We start from the raw sequence: 16072 nt of genomic DNA, 5'->3' as shown, positions 1-16072 counted from the left end.
GATGGGTTAACGTTAACAATAATTATTGGTGTTTCATGTATTAAACACTTGTATAAGCCTCGGCATAATAAAAACAAATAAAGATCTGTATTTCTTTATTTCAATATTCCTTAAATTATTTGCATCTGTGAGATTCTGTATTGCTGAATATAACACACTAAAGCAGTGTAATAACTTCATCCAAAGCCACTTATCGTTTGTCAAAGTATATTTCCGGTTCTTATTGAAGCGGTTGCAAAGACTTCCATTTTAAATAACCCATGCAACAAAGAGCGCCACCTTATTCATTCATCAAGTCACGCAAAATGTCATTTTAAATTGATGTCTTATTGGTGTTGTGAAACTGAATCCCTATTGTATCGATTCTATAATACTAGTTTACAGAGCTATAAATCAATATGGATTCTTAAACATCATAATGCACTCGATCGTATCTTGTTCTCAAATTCTCAGCTTGATATTTGTCGATATCTATAGTCATGGAGTTCATTTTTCAAATTATTTATCTATTGCTGAGCCCTGCCATTTCTTTTGGTAAGTTTACCTAGACTTAATTACTCATTGTAGCATAGGTGTAGGCCTATATATGAGTGTATTAAGTAGATATTGTAGAATGTAAACAGACCTAGAGTTAACAATAATAATAACATTAATATGCATCATTTAGCGCTTAATCCAAATAGGTCTAAGCTCTGTTTGTTATTTACCCGGCTTTGGAACGGCTACCTTGAACGGGCGCATCGAACATTCAAGGAATTCCTTCCTACCAGGTATCAATTTACTACACATGAGTGGCAAATGAAGATAAATGCCTTGCCAAAGGAAACAAGTGCCGCCGTAGAATCCCAGACCTTGTTGTAATGGAACTTCATCGAATATCAGAAAAAATAAACTGAGCATCGATCTAGGTGTAAGTGATTCGGGATAAAGAAGTGGAGGTCGCTCTTATTATGCAATAGATTTATCCACCGGTGTCTGAGCACCTCAGAAACGTGTCCAAAAAGGAGGCACATGACTAAGGAAACCTAACGTAAGTTGTGCTAAAAGGAAATATAAATCTGTTATCCTTGTTGCAAAATAAATTTATTGAAGAGGGACCTAGAATAACCAACCCGGAGAAGCGCTATGGAAACATATTGTGCACTAATTTGGTAATTATCGAAAGTTTATAGAGTAGAGTTGTTTAAGCCTTTTCCCATCCTTAGTGGCATAATCCACACAATTTAAATTTGAACCCCATGACCCAATACGTAAATATAAATACTTGGGTGCCCAATCTTGCCCTATCAGTCTATCCTTACATTTGGCTATGCCAGAGGGTGTGTGGTATTTATCATTACATCACTTCATATATATCATGTTTATCGTGGATTTTGCTCCAACGAATCCTACGTCTCATCCATACAGGAAACCATGCATTTGAAGTGTCTATCCAGACAGACAAGTCTCTTCCAGTCATCGGTGAAGACTTTACGATGTTCTGTTGGTTCACACCAGAATCAAGAAATCGGCGAGTGGTCTGGACCAAGGGTGGCAATGTCGAGGTGGCCTCTCATTCATGTTTACCGTATAGGGATTGCATATTGTCAACCTATCTTGACCCAGAGAAGTTCAGCTTGTCGGCTGATAATTCGAGTGGAAATTTAACCATTAGGAATCTTGATGAAGATGATAGCGATAATTATACTTGCTCATTAAGCAGCACATACGGAAATGAGAAACCTGGATCCGGGAGCATACATGTAACGCCATTTTCACCAGGTTAGTAAATTGCAACAACGATATTGGGATATTAAGCCCGAAAGGAGAATTTGTGCTTAAATAGCAGTGACGGATCTATATTTTTACTAGAAGGGGTTTGATCAGTACTGTTGGTGCGGCCCAAAGACGATGAGCTGCAACGCACTGCGTCCAAAACCCCCTCCCAAAGATTTGGCACTGTTCCGCCCGGGCGACCCTCTCCGGGAGAGAAAGAGGAGTTGGATATATAAATTTATGTATGTATATATATATATATATATATATATATATATTGCAAAGTGGAACTAAGATCTGCCTCTGGAATTGAATAAATTTAAGGTCGCTGTTATGGCCACCGTAGGAAGGACAGAGGATTCCACAAATAAAAGTCTTTCGCAATGGCCTCCACTATCGATTATGTTGAATTGAATAGATGGCATATTTGCCTGGTGTTTGGCTAATTTAAAAGTACATGTTACATGACTGAGCGTTCATTACTTCTGCATGAGTAGGTGAGCTGCTTTATGCAGGACAATTGATATTTGTTCTTTCCTCGACATACACCTTAATAATATCGATTACATGGACAGTAAGGCAATAATTGAATAACCTGATCAAGCAAATGGCAATATATCCCTAGTGTCATTAATCTAAGAATGGCGACATAATTTAGAAAACTATATTCCTTCCATAAGAGGTAAACTTTCATTATTTTCAGACCTGTGAAATTAATTCCTTCCAAAATAAAGTAGACCTACATGTATATGTTTCTGTTTTTCTGTCACCAGCTCCACCCTTCAGGATTCGTGTCATAGACGAGAGATCGAATCGTCCTTACTTTCACAATGCGACTATAACCGTAACGGCTGGACATCGCCTTAACATCATATGTGAAGTATACTGGGCAAGGCCTCCTGCAGTACTGCAGTGGCACATACCCTACGGTGTAATATCTTTATCTCGTCATCAGTCTAATGACATACAAGACGACCTGTATATCTCCCAAAAAGCTGTAACAATCAAAGCCTCTAGGAATGACCGAGGAAGGATACTTGAGTGCATTGCATCACATCCACAACTTCAAAACAATCTTCAACTATCGGTTCATCTGAATGTTCACGGTATGTATCACCTTGGAAGGAAAGAATATTTAACGAGATGTTCATACCATCCTTCTCATTTTGTCTGATATTTACTGACATATAAACAACTTTAAGCATGTTAAGTGTAAGCTTTCTTTTGTGGTTAGTTACCTAGTTACCATCTCAATGTCTTGTGACACGCGTCTTTTTTTTTTCTCTGCTTCTCTCGTATTTCTAATTTTCAAAACGTCTTTATTTAATAACACTTTAGAAATTATACACTTGAGTTGATTTTACGTGATATTAATAAGTTCTGTATGTCAATCCGCTGCTTTCATCTTGCAGTTCTACCATCTAGTATGCTGCTGTTGGTTCTTCACTCTGAAGGCCACCAAGAACATGGAACTCCGTCGAGAAGTCTATACATTAAAGAAGACTCAAACACTTCTGTCACGTGTAAAGCGATTGGGTCATTCCCAGCTACTGAATTAAAATGGTATTTTCCCAATGGCAATATTAGCATTCTTGACAACAAAAAGACTCGTAGTGTCATTTCAGATGATAATCTGGTCAATACTGAGAGTTCCATCACAATACTTCTAGAGATGAAGGATCACGGACAGTACATTCAATGCAACGCATATATGGATGGCAACTTTGTTGATCAAGCGCTAGCCAGATTAATGGTGTACGGTGAGTTATTTAAGATCTTGAATCATCTATTGGATATCATGGCTAAATATGTTCTTCCATTGCGAATGCATTTTTTTACAAAAAATATACCAAATGTGCTAAAAAATTTGCCTGGCAAATAACCCCAATGAACATCATCCAAACTAATGGCTTATGCCAAGTTGGTTTTTACATCTGAGCCTAAGGGTTCGTTTTTACATTTTGTATTCTCATAGTAGCTAGTTGGTGGTATGCCATCAGTACCCACCAAAAAGGCCTACATTTTACATCAAGTATTATGAATCCTGCATTTCACTTTTTTTTTGTTAATGTGTTCCATAAGGCCCACTGGATGATATTAAACTCATGATCCCAGAGGATCTCAGAGACGGTATAAAGATCAACATAACCTGCACAGCTCGCAATGGGTACCCTGCTCCTCTCATCCATTGGTATATCGGATCAAGAAACGTCACAGGCAATTCAACCCTGAAGACATCTATCAACAGCGCTGATCGATATGATGCTGAAAGCACTCTGACCTTCGTACCAAATATGTTTGACAATGGGAAACATATTCTATGCCAGGCAGTTCAACCAACATCACCCTTAAATCTATCGATGAATGGGAGCATGATCTTGAACGTGTCATGTGGGTATCAATAATCACTGAGTAGGCCATTGCGAAATAGAAATCGATGCAAATTTGTAATCGTTTATTTCGTTTTAAAATTCCCGCGATCGTAACTTTTGCTTGATTCAGAATTACACTGATATTTATTTGCATTATTGACACGCATCGATAAAAAACGAACGTAAAAATTGTTTTCTTCACTAATTTCGTCGTTAATTCATAATCCAGCAATATTCAGCCAGGACGAGTCATGACGGACATATAAAATTCTATAATAATTTCAAATTATATTATCAGTATTACTATTATTATAATTGTTGTTATTATTATTACTATTACTATTATTCTCATTATTATATGCCAGCTGTGTGAGGGTAGTGTGGCATAGATTATTGGCTAGTTACAAATATCATTGTAACCATTTACTGTTTACCTATCACTCTCTTTTCTTTATTGACTTGTTTTACATAAAAATGCAGTTATCCCAAATCCACAGTCTTGGATCATCGTTGAAAAAAACGAGACGACATCTTCAACTCTCTTCGTTGACAGCCAACCAGTATTTAAAACCAAGTTATGATTTTTAATCATAGAATAGAATGACTACATAATTATTACAGTACTGGCACTCAAAAGCATTATTGTGGCCCACCTGATGTAAACAGTACATGATAAACAGTACGTATGAGTACGGGGATTTAATTTCTAAAGCACTTAATCAATTTTGACAGTTTTTTTAACAGTTTGGCATAAGCAAAGGCCTTACAGGTAAGATATACTGACAAGCATCGGGACCTCGACATTCCACAAGCAATAGTCTTCAAGGTTGGGCAATTTTGACCTTTTTGAAGCTCCATCTGATGCTATATTTACTTGTTATGCAAGGAAGCATATTTTTTCATATTTGTCAAGTCATTCACAAACCGTTTTTAATGCATTTAATGTATAAAAGACTGATTACAGACCGCTTACCTTCTACGTTACTCTCTGGCGGGCCTGTCTTGTTTTCTCTGTATGTGATCGGAATGAAAAATATTTTCGGCATCACTCTGTTCAGTATCATGTTGATTTATGCGGATAACACTCAGATGTTTATGTCTGTCACGTTGAAAATGCATTCCCTTTGATTTAAATGAGTAAAATCTGATAATTACTTTTACAAAAATGTAAGTTGAATCAATGACAGTGAGAACGCCATTGATGGTGAGGAGTTATTCAGCTGTGCAAGACATAACTGTCTTGGCCTAGCATTGTGTATTTTGAATAGGAAAGCATAGCAATGCACCTAATTGGGTTTTATACATGGTATGTGGATTGCTATTGTACAGAGTGGACACACCTCAACTTGAACACCATGAGGGAAAAAAAGTTGGTTGTGGCTGCTCTGAAAATGCAGTTGAAGATAATTTGTTTTTGTTTTCTTGAGCTTGCTGAAATTATGCAAGAATTACTTATTTTTTCTGATCCAAAGGCAGAAATATTTAACCTTTTACTTCAGTGTAAACTTGACAATTTTTCAAGTCTGAGAAACTCAAGCCATCGGTAAGCGAATGAAACTTTTGTAATTCAGTTTTAATAATTAAGGTATTTTCGAATGCTTTAAAGACATGGCTGAAATTGTGGTAAATCAGGATATATATGTTATAGGTTCACCATGTCATATGTGATTTTTCGGTGAAATTAGAATCCCAGATTCTTGATTTATCAACCATTGTCATGATTGCAAATGGTGGTTCTAAATAGATAATTGATAACAAGCACGAGGTTGTGCATTTCACACACATATGATAATACTTTTCCTGGTTTATGAAAGCTGAAAGGATTATTCATCAAGGTAAACATATGGATTGTTCTATATGGTAAATGGCATGTGTTGAATTGTTATCAATTTGAGTCTCCATGTGACAATGTATTTCAAACCCGATTCAGATAGAGATGCTGCCGCTATCCGAAATCTTGAGGGTCGGGTAAATTGTGATGCTTAAATTTTCCGGCTCTCTGAAATTCAATTGTTATAAATGCGAGTTTATGTTGGACGGTTCTAAAACCCATATGTAAAAAGTAGAAATTATTTCATTGATATCAAAACTTTCTATAGATCAAGTGCATTACATATCGTTTAATATGATGGGTTAACGTTAACAATAATTATTGGTGTTTCATGTATTGAACACTTGTAAAAGCCTCGGCGTAATAAAAACAAATAAAGATCTGTATTTCTTTATTTCAATATTCCTTAAATTATTTCCATCTGTGAGATTCTTTATTGCTGAATATAACACACTAAAGCAGTGTAATAACTTTATCCAAAGCCACTTATCGTTTGTCAAAGTATATTTCCGGTTCTTATTGAAGCGGTTGCAAAGACTTCCATTTTAAATAACCCATACAACAAAGAGCGCCCCCTTATTCATTCATCAAGTCACGCAAAATGTCATTTTAAATTGATGTCTTATTGGTGTTGTGAAACTGAATCACTATTGTATCGATTCTATAATACTAGTTTACAGAGCTATAAATCAATATGGATTCTTAAACACCATAATGCACTCGATCGTATCTTGTTCTCATATTCTCAGCTTGATATTTGTCGATATCTATAGTCATGGAGGTCATTTTTCAAATTATTTATCTATTGCTGAGCCCTGCCATTTCTTTTGGTAAGTTTACCTAGACTTAATTACTTATTGTAGCATAGGTGTAGGCCTATATATGAGTGTATTAAGTAGATATTGTAGAATGTAAACAGACCTAGACTTAGCAATAATAAAAAAATAATATGGATCATTTAGCACTTAATACAAATATTTCTAAGCTCTGCATATTATTAACCCGGCTTTAGAACGACTACCTTGAACGGGCGCATCGAGCATTCAAGGAATTCATTCCTACCGGGTACCCATTTACTACACATGAGTGGCAAATGAAGATGAACGCCTTGCCGAAAGGACACAAGTGCTGCCGTGGAATCCCAGAACTTATAGTCATGGAACTTTATCGAATATGTGAAAAATTAAACTGAGCATCGATCTACTTAGGTGTAAGTGATTAGGGATAAAGAAGTTGAGGTCGCTCTTATTATGCAATATATTTATCCACCGGTGTCTGATCACCTCAGAAACGTGTCCAAAAAGGAGGCACATGACTAAGGCAACCCAACGTAAGTTGTGCTAAAAGGAAATACAAATCTGTTATCCTTGTTGCAAAATAAATTTATTGAAGAGGGACCTAGAATAACCAACCCGGAGAAGCGCTATGGAAACATATTGTGCACTAATTTGGTTATTATCGAAGGTTTGTAGAGTAGAGTTGTTTAAGCCTTTTCCCATTATTAGTGGCATAATCCACACAATTTAAATTTGAACCCCATGACCCAACACGTAAATATAAATACTTGGGTGCCCAATCTTGCCCTATCAGTCTATCCTTACATTTGGCTATGCCAGAGGGTAGGTCGTATTTATCATTACATCACTTCATATATATCATGTTTATCGTGGATTTTGCTCCAACGAATCCTACGTCTCATCCATACAGGAAACCATGCATTTGAAGTGTCTATCCAGACAGACAAGTCTCTTCCGGTCATCGGTGAAGACTTTACGATGTTCTGTTGGTTCACACCGGAATCAAGAAATCGGCGAGTGGTCTGGACCAAGGGTGGCACTGTCGAGGTGGCCTCTCATTTATGTTTACCGTATAGGGATTGCATTGTGTCAACCTATCTTGACCCAGAGAAGTTCAGCTTGTCGGCTGATAATTCGAGTGGAAATTTAACCATTAGAAATCTTGATGAAAATGATAGCGATAATTATACTTGCTCATTAAGCAGCACATACGGAAATGAGAAACCTGGAAGCGGGAGCATACATGTAACGCCATTTTCACCAGGTTAGTAAATTGCAACAACGATATTGGGATATTAAAATTGAGAGGAGAATTTGTGGTCGGATTGCAGTGGCGGATCTAGCTTTTTACAAGGGGGGTTTGACCAGTACTGTTGGTGCGGCCCAAAGACGATGAGCTGCAATGCACTGCGTCCTAAACCCCCTCCGATAGATTTGGCACTGTTCTTCCTGGGCGACAATTGAATATACTAAGCTAATGACAATAAATTTCCCTAGTGTCATTAATCTAAGAATGGCGACACAATTTAGACAATTATATTCCTTCCAAAAAAAGCTTTCATTATTTTCAGACCATTCAAATTAAGTCCTGTCAAAATCAAATAGGCCTACATGTATTTTTTATATTTTTTCTGTCAACAGCTCCACCCTTGAGGATTCGTATAATTGACGAAAGATCGAGCCGTCCTTACTTTCACAACACGACTATGACAGTAACAGCTGGACAGCAACTTAACATTATATGTGAAGCATACTGGGCAAGGCCTCCTGCAGTACTACAATGGCATATACCCTACGATGTAATATATTTATCCCGTGATCAGAATAATACCATACGAGACAACTACAACCTATATATCTCCCAAAAAATTGTAACAATCAAACCTTCTAGGAATGACCAAGGAAGGATACTTAAGTGCACTGCATCACATCCAAAACTTCAAAAAAATCTCCAGATATCTGTTCATTTTAATGTTCATGGTAAGTACTACCTAGGAAGGAAAGAATATGTCATTATATATTCCATACTATCCTCTGCCTGTGTCCTTTGCTTGGTGGTATAATATAAATAACAATAAGCATGTAAAGTGTAAGCTTTTTTTGGTGATCAAAACCTACTGACCATCTCAATGTCTTTTCTCTGTTTCTCGAATATTTTTCAAAGCTTTAAGTTGATTTTAGGTGATTTAATAAGTTTCGTATGTCAATCCGCTGTCTTCATCTTGTAGTTCTACCATCTAGCATGCTGCTGTTGGTTCCTCGCGCTAAAGGCCACCAAGAACATGGAACTTCGTCTACAAGTCTATACATTAAAGAAGAGTCAACCACTTCAGTCACTTGTAAAGCGATTGGATCATTCCCAGCGACTGAATTAGAATGGTGTTTTCCTACTGGCAACATTAGTATTCTAAACATCACAAAGACTCGTAGTGTTGTCTTAGATGATAATGTGGTTGACTCTGAGACTTCCATCACAATACTACCAGGGAAGAAGGACCACGGACAGAACATTCAATGCAACGCATATATTGATGGCAAGTTTGTTGATCAAGCGGTAGCGAGATTGATGGTGTACGGTGAGTTACGGTGTATCTTGAATATGTTCTTCCATTGCAAACGTATACTTCACAAACTAAAACCCAAAACAGGCTGATAATTTGTTTGCCAAATATTTCAACATCATCAAAACTAATAGCTTGTTAGTTCCTTTGCTGAGATTTCAAAGGCCACGTTGGCTTTTTCATTTAAGCTCATAGGTTCATTTGTACGTTAAATATAGTTGAGGATATGCTCGTCGGTACCGACCAAATGCATTATTACACCAAGTTCTACCTATCTTACATTTCACTACTTTATTTTGTTCACCTCAAGCCATTCCGGATTATGTTAAACTGACGGTCCCAGAGGATCTTCAAGCCAGTATAAGAACCGAAATAACCTGCACAGCTTTCAATGGATACCCTGCTCCTCTCATCCACTGGTATATCGGGTCAAGAAACATCACGTGCAATTCAACTCTGAAGACATCCATCAACAGCACTTATCGATATGATGCTGAAAGCACTCTGATCTTCATACCAAATAGCTTTGACCATAGAAAACATCTTCTTTGTCAGGCAGTTCAGCCTACAACACTCGTGGAACTCTCAATGAATGCAAGCATGGTGTTGAACATATCATGTGAGTATTAATAGTTAAAGCCTTAGTAATAAATTGTGAAATGAAATTTCATGAAGATTTGCAGAATTGTGCAACTATAATTTTCACTTCAGAATTACACAGGTATTTATGTATATTTCGACATGCATTGACAACGAATTCTTTTTAGCTTTGGTCCCAATATTGGGGTGTGTTTTAAGGCCTATATGATTTTGTCACTTGTCTCAATGACAACATAATCCCAACCATTTTCCTGAGAAAAAAATATTCCTCTTTTATTTCAGCCATCCCAAATCAACCATCATGGCTCTTCGTAGACCAAAATCAGACGACATCTTCAACTCTCTTTGTTGCCTGGTAGCATTTATTAAGACCGGTTAAGGGTGCACAAATGTTTGATTTATCAATAAAAAAAAAAAAAATTCAATCCATTTCAATTGTTTTACAATTAAAATTATTTTGCTATCATTTTCATTGGACATTCCTAATGATAATACACGACAAAGTAAACTTATTTGGAAAACAATTGATACAAGGGCTCTCATTGTATCGAATGAAAAACAATTATTCGCCCTCTTGCCAGAATTAGTTGATTCGTACCTTTATTGCATTTGCCTATTAAAGCTTTACAGATAATAACCTTGAATAGAACTCAAATAAATGATTAATTGCAGGAGCAATCAATTATCCCACATTCTACCTTTTACTTGAAGCATAAATGCTTTCATTTTCGCTGTGACTGAAAAAGGTCAATCCATACCTTGGCAGCTTATAGCTGATCGAAAGCAAACACCGCTTCCTGCTCATTTCACATATTGAGCTGAATAGGTGGTATATTGTTTTAATACAATCGGAAAATAAATCTGGACTTAAAATACGGGACGAAGAATGAATTTCTCAGTTCATATAATGGTCTTTGTCATCTTTACCTTTCATAAGACACATGGGATGAACGTATCTACCTTTCTGCAGAACTCTGATATTCTCCCGGTTGTTGGCAAGAATATAACTCTTGTTTGCGCATTTACGCCCCCATCCGAACATCGTGTTTTATCTTGGCTTCATGTGGAAAACAGAAACGCGGTCATAGCAAGGGATACAGGTGACGGGAAAGAACCTACACACAAGAAATACATTTCAGATGAGTCCAAGTACAGTTTGGTCTCTGATTCTTCGAGCGGAAACCTGACAATAAGTTACCTAGGGGTAGTTGACAGCGGCAGATATCGTTGCTTGGTTGCCACCAGTGCTGATATATTTCCAGGTTTGATTGAACTGAGGGTACTGTCACCAGGTAAATATTTTGCATCATTTTCGTTTTATTGATTTGATTTTGATTTTTAAGTGTGCGTAATAGTTTCAAAGAAATAATAAGTCCATCCGTATTGATCAAAAGAAATCAAAGAACTTTAATAACGCAATATTTCACAAACCATCGCAATGTTCAGAATAAATTAGTATGACAATAGTATCAAAGATCTGATCATTATTGCTCACTTCGATTCTCGCGTATCATTTTATTTGTACAGTTTGAATCACGAATGAAAATGATTACCAAAATGTTTTTTACAGAACAATCTGCTTAAGTGACATTTTATTCGGTAATGAACACTAAATTGTACATATAGATTAACATTTCCATGACCTATTCCCTTTAACATTCAGTCAAACCTAGCTCGCTGTTGATTACAGACAACCGCTCTGACTACTCTGATGGAGAATCAGTAACCCTTACACTTGGACGAACCCACAGTCTAACATGTACAGTCCAAGGTGCTAGACCACCTCCAGAACTGGAGTGGCAAAATCCTGGTGGAGTAGCGATCGTACTAGGGGAACAGTTCAATACTGTTAAGGGTGATACCTACGCATCTTGTAGAATTATTGGAATAACACCGTCTAGGGATGACGATGGAAAGATTTTAACATGTGTTGCTTTACATCGGGAACTAGATCAGAGTCTCAATACAACCGTACGTGTAGAGGTTCAGGGTAAGTATGTTTAACATTAAAGGTCTTTACTTCTTTATAAACAACCGCACACCCACTCACAGTCTCAAACACACATTATTTACTTTTGCGTTTGATATTATTTAATGTTGACATTGTGTATATCCAAATGAAGATGAGGACCCAATGTTCAACTATAACACATTTCTCCATTTCAAATGATTTTTTCGGAATTTTTTATTAGCACACCTTCACAATGTTTACCTCTAGATGTCATAAATGGTTGATATTATTTCATTGATCTTCACTGTTTGTACAGTCAAACTTCAATACACCTTTATGTTACTAGAAAGTGCACTATTCAGCCGAAACATTTTAGGTTAAACCTACCATGTTGCCTAAGGCTGTTTTGCCAATCACCACTTTTTAGCATTAAAATAATCTAACAAATATAGGGAGAAACCAAAGCAGAAACATATTCATTTAAATGAATGAAAGGAATATAAATGAGGGACAAAGAAAAAAAAATGAATCCGGTTGACTATTTCTATGTACATCTATAAATATGAAGGAAATAAAAAAATTTAAAAAAATCAGTTCTACTGCGTTTTATTCTAAGTGCTTACGATTATTTTGTTTTGTGGCATTTGTAGTTTCGCCTAGTGATCTGTTGCTTACAACTTCTAATAAAATTACGATCTCCAAGGCTGGAACAAGAAGCGTGACTATCTCTGAAAACGCAATGACACCATTCATCTGCACAAGTGTAGGATCTCGGCCGACAGCAGTTATATCATGGTCAGTTGGGTTGGATGGAGATCCCGGAAGGACGACCTCTACGTCTAGAACAAATCAGAATGATAAAGGTTTACGTGATACAGAGTCTTCGCTTCAGCTGAATCCAAAGAGGGAGCACCACCATCAATATCTTCGGTGTGTGGCCACTGTTGGAATGAACCAGCGTCAAACACAGTTAATGGTAATGGTCAATGGTAGGTATCCCTACATATCTTAAGTACACTGTAATTCACAAATTTACCGCACATTAATAGGCAACACTTATCGGAAACCCTGTGATAAAATCATATTTGATAATTGGGTAGCAGTTGCCAGGCGTTTTGATACATCTGCGACATGGACGTATCGCTTTCAATAAAGATAATAATTGGTGCTTTTTGGAAAATAGAGATTAAACTGTAAGAATCCCTAACAAATCATTTTGTATCAGGGTTTCGGATTTCTTTTTTACTACAATCTATAGCCTTTAATCAAATTCCACTTGATTATTTTGCTACCGATATCGTATCACTTTTCGCTTTATTAAAAAAAAATCACAGGACCATCCGATCCTCCTATTCTCGATGGAACACAAAGCTTACAGGATGGTGTGTCATCTAACGTAACTTGTACAGCAAACAATGGTTACCCAGAACCAACCTTCCAGTGGTATCTTGAAGCAAATAATGTCACCAACAAATCTAAAAGACAGTCCTCCTTGAATACTTATAATCGATTTGATGCAAGAAGTGTACTCACACTCACTCAGAAGAAGGATGATCATGGGAGATCTATAGTTTGTCAGGTCTTTCAACCGAACGATGTATCTATGAAGCCTCAGAGTGTTAATGATGTCATTCATGTCCTTTGTAAGTCTTATCCGTAAACTTCGATCAAATAATTTTCATAGCAGTTCGATCATTTAGTGGTGAAAATAATTCATCATCATTATTCTACCTTCGCATTGCTTTGCTTAATGAATACATTACAATCATACTTGATTTCCAATCGCCATAATCAGGAATGTTCCATCAAACTTATAATATTAAACAAATCGTTTTAATTCGTTGTAAGCAATGATTCACTTTTTACAGATTTCCTAAATACTGATACAATCTTTTTTTTAATACTAAAATATTAAGATTTTTCAAATATTCATTTTTTTTTTATTATTTCTTAATAGGAAGGTATACGGTAGATAGGCTGAATTCAAATTGAATTCAATATCAAACCTTACGGCGTCGTTATGTGAAGAAAAATTGTCATTTATAATCGTGTCGTCTTAATTCATAGCTCTTAACTATAGCAGAAAAAAACTTGAAAATGTATATACCTTTAAATGTGTTATCCGAAAGGATATTGAAATAACATAAGTGATCTCTCGGTCTTTCGTGAAACCAATCCTATTTCTTTTTCTCTAATTTTTAGATCCTCCTATTATTTTGCACTACTCTGTTCGTCGTGAACTCGGCACCCAAGACAGCGTTGATTCCATTCTCACATGTAGATCAGATAGTAGACCAACAGCCTCAATAAACTGGTTCTTTAATGGTAATGAACTCAACAACAACACCTGTCATCAGATTCAGTAGAATAATGTATTCACTTAATTGCTGGTTCGTCCTTGTTGAATAGTTAGAAAGGCGAAAACATTCCCGCTCTGTTTTCTTCTTTGGAATGAAGAAAGTTTGTTACAATATTATCAAGAGAAACAAAATACATCACCGCCACATATCAACAAAATATGAACGTACTGATATTTCTCCCGACTAATGAGCTAACTTGCTTAAAAAAAAAATCATATTTTTCGAACATAGTGTGTTACTGTCTTAAACGAAGTGTAGTACATAGTTGATCAATGGTAGATATGAAATAAGCGAATTGGTGTTCTTGATTTTTTTTTTTTTTTTTTGGTTTTATCTTTTCTAGGAATTGGAAGAGGTTGATTTTAGCAATAAAATTAGGCCAGGTAAGATCACATGTGATGATGTGCATGGATATATGAAAAAGAACCTATATAGATACATGAGTGCGCGCAAGGTGTCTTAAAATAAAAGGTGGGTGCCCAGTGTGCACCATCGAAGATGATTTTTATTTTTTTTTTTGCTCTTAATACAGGAAATTAACCCTTTTCCTCCAGTTGTTGTTTCCTCTTCTTTTGGCGTATGTCTGCACAGTGGTTGGGTGGAAAAGCAGTGCAGAAGGTTTCTTTAGATATGTGCCGCATTATGCACGATCTTAAAGGCGAGCGCCAAGTGTGCCCCATCAGGTGTGGCATCTGATTTTTTTTTTCTTTCTTTTTTTGCTCTTTACATATATACAAATCTTGCTTCTTCGGCTTATTTTTGCTCTATACATGTACAGTGCTTTGTACACTACAGTAATGTGAAAGACGTGAGTCAATTGTAACTGATCATTTTTTTAGATTCACATCGTATTTTTGAATAAAAAATAAAATATTCGAGGTTCCATAATACACCTCCGGAAATGCAACATGTACCAAAGTTTTCATCAGCATGAGAATCAATTGTTATTTCAATAAAATCGTATAGTTCTTTAATATGTATTTAGACCATGTATTTAAGAGAGGGTCCGCTTAAGACTTGAATAACTTGTGACTACGGGTACAACCGTGCCGCTGCGAAGCAAATGCATTAGCGCTTGACGGATGACCTATATCCCGCAAAAGTACATTTGTTTTACAGGTTCAGTTTTGCCTAAGAACCCTCAGTAGCGTCCGATAAATAAAATGCAAAAATATAAAACCTATCTTCATTATAATGAACACTATGGTTCGATTACCTCCAAAGCTATGTTTTATTTTACTAAAAGTAATTTACCATGATCCCTGACAGAAAGAGCGCCATCTCTTATAAACCAATATGGCATGGTATATGCCTTTTCATTCTAATGAATTTCTTTCATGCTCGTGACATCGATTTGCTATTAGATACTACAATGACTACATTGTCATTAATCACCAGCCAATACTCCAGAATGCACGGGCTCTTAGTTTCACAATTGTTCCATCTCTCATTGCTTGTTTTATTCTTAATCAAGCAATTTACTTCAAAGATTTCTCGGAACTGTTTGTGTCACTGGCTGAACAATGATGGTCATTCGCGGAGAAATTGTTTTCCTGTTTCTTGGCCTTATCATTTCAAACTTTGGTAAATCTGTTCATTTTTTTTTAATTTTCAAACCGCTGTCGATGTGGGAACGTAGAACTTTATAACTATGCGTGTGTTACTAAATTCGATTTAGAAAAAGGGGATGATTACATGCAAACCTGTGAGAGGCTGTCGTAAGCCTTTTAAGGAGTATAATTCGGACATTTATAGTTAGTGGATGTAAAAAAAAGGTGTTAGTAAAAGAAGAAATAAATAATCCCTCTTATCAGCGAAGGATGCTTTCTAGTAAAAGTAAAATAT

General features: G+C 36.3%; 3 protein-coding genes across 3 annotated transcripts; all 3 read left to right on the top strand.

Annotated features, from left to right (window-relative positions):
* Positions 1 to 388: 388 nt before the first annotated feature.
* On the top strand, positions 389 to 6336 carry LOC129267202 (uncharacterized). Its single transcript, XM_064103581.1, has 6 exons — positions 389 to 534; positions 1408 to 1761; positions 2529 to 2861; positions 3168 to 3515; positions 3838 to 4146; positions 4608 to 6336. The coding sequence occupies exons 1-6, from the start codon at positions 480 to 482 to the stop codon at positions 4706 to 4708; spliced, it is 1500 nt and encodes a 499-aa protein (XP_063959651.1). The 5' UTR covers positions 389 to 479; the 3' UTR covers positions 4709 to 6336.
* Positions 6337 to 6636: 300 nt separating this feature from the next.
* LOC135155058 (uncharacterized) lies at positions 6637 to 10322 on the top strand. Its single transcript, XM_064103580.1, has 4 exons — positions 6637 to 6788; positions 7666 to 8019; positions 8397 to 8735; positions 8984 to 10322. Exons 1-4 carry the CDS (start codon positions 6734 to 6736, stop codon positions 9406 to 9408), a joined length of 1173 nt encoding a protein of 390 aa, XP_063959650.1. The 5' UTR covers positions 6637 to 6733; the 3' UTR covers positions 9409 to 10322.
* A 501-nt stretch (positions 10323 to 10823) lies between these two features.
* On the top strand, positions 10824 to 14881 carry LOC129266803 (synaptogenesis protein syg-2-like). The gene is made up of 5 exons (XM_064103278.1): positions 10824 to 11208; positions 11580 to 11906; positions 12518 to 12856; positions 13202 to 13510; positions 14070 to 14881. The coding sequence occupies exons 1-5, from the start codon at positions 10824 to 10826 to the stop codon at positions 14231 to 14233; spliced, it is 1524 nt and encodes a 507-aa protein (XP_063959348.1). The 3' UTR covers positions 14234 to 14881.
* The last annotated feature ends 1191 nt before the right edge of the window (positions 14882 to 16072 follow it).

Source organism: Lytechinus pictus, chromosome 8 (assembly GCF_037042905.1).
Source record: "Lytechinus pictus isolate F3 Inbred chromosome 8, Lp3.0, whole genome shotgun sequence".
NCBI classification, from domain to species: Eukaryota; Metazoa; Echinodermata; class Echinoidea; order Temnopleuroida; family Toxopneustidae; genus Lytechinus; species Lytechinus pictus.
Note: the sequence above shows the minus strand (reverse complement) of the source record. Positions and strands in the feature narration are given on the sequence as shown.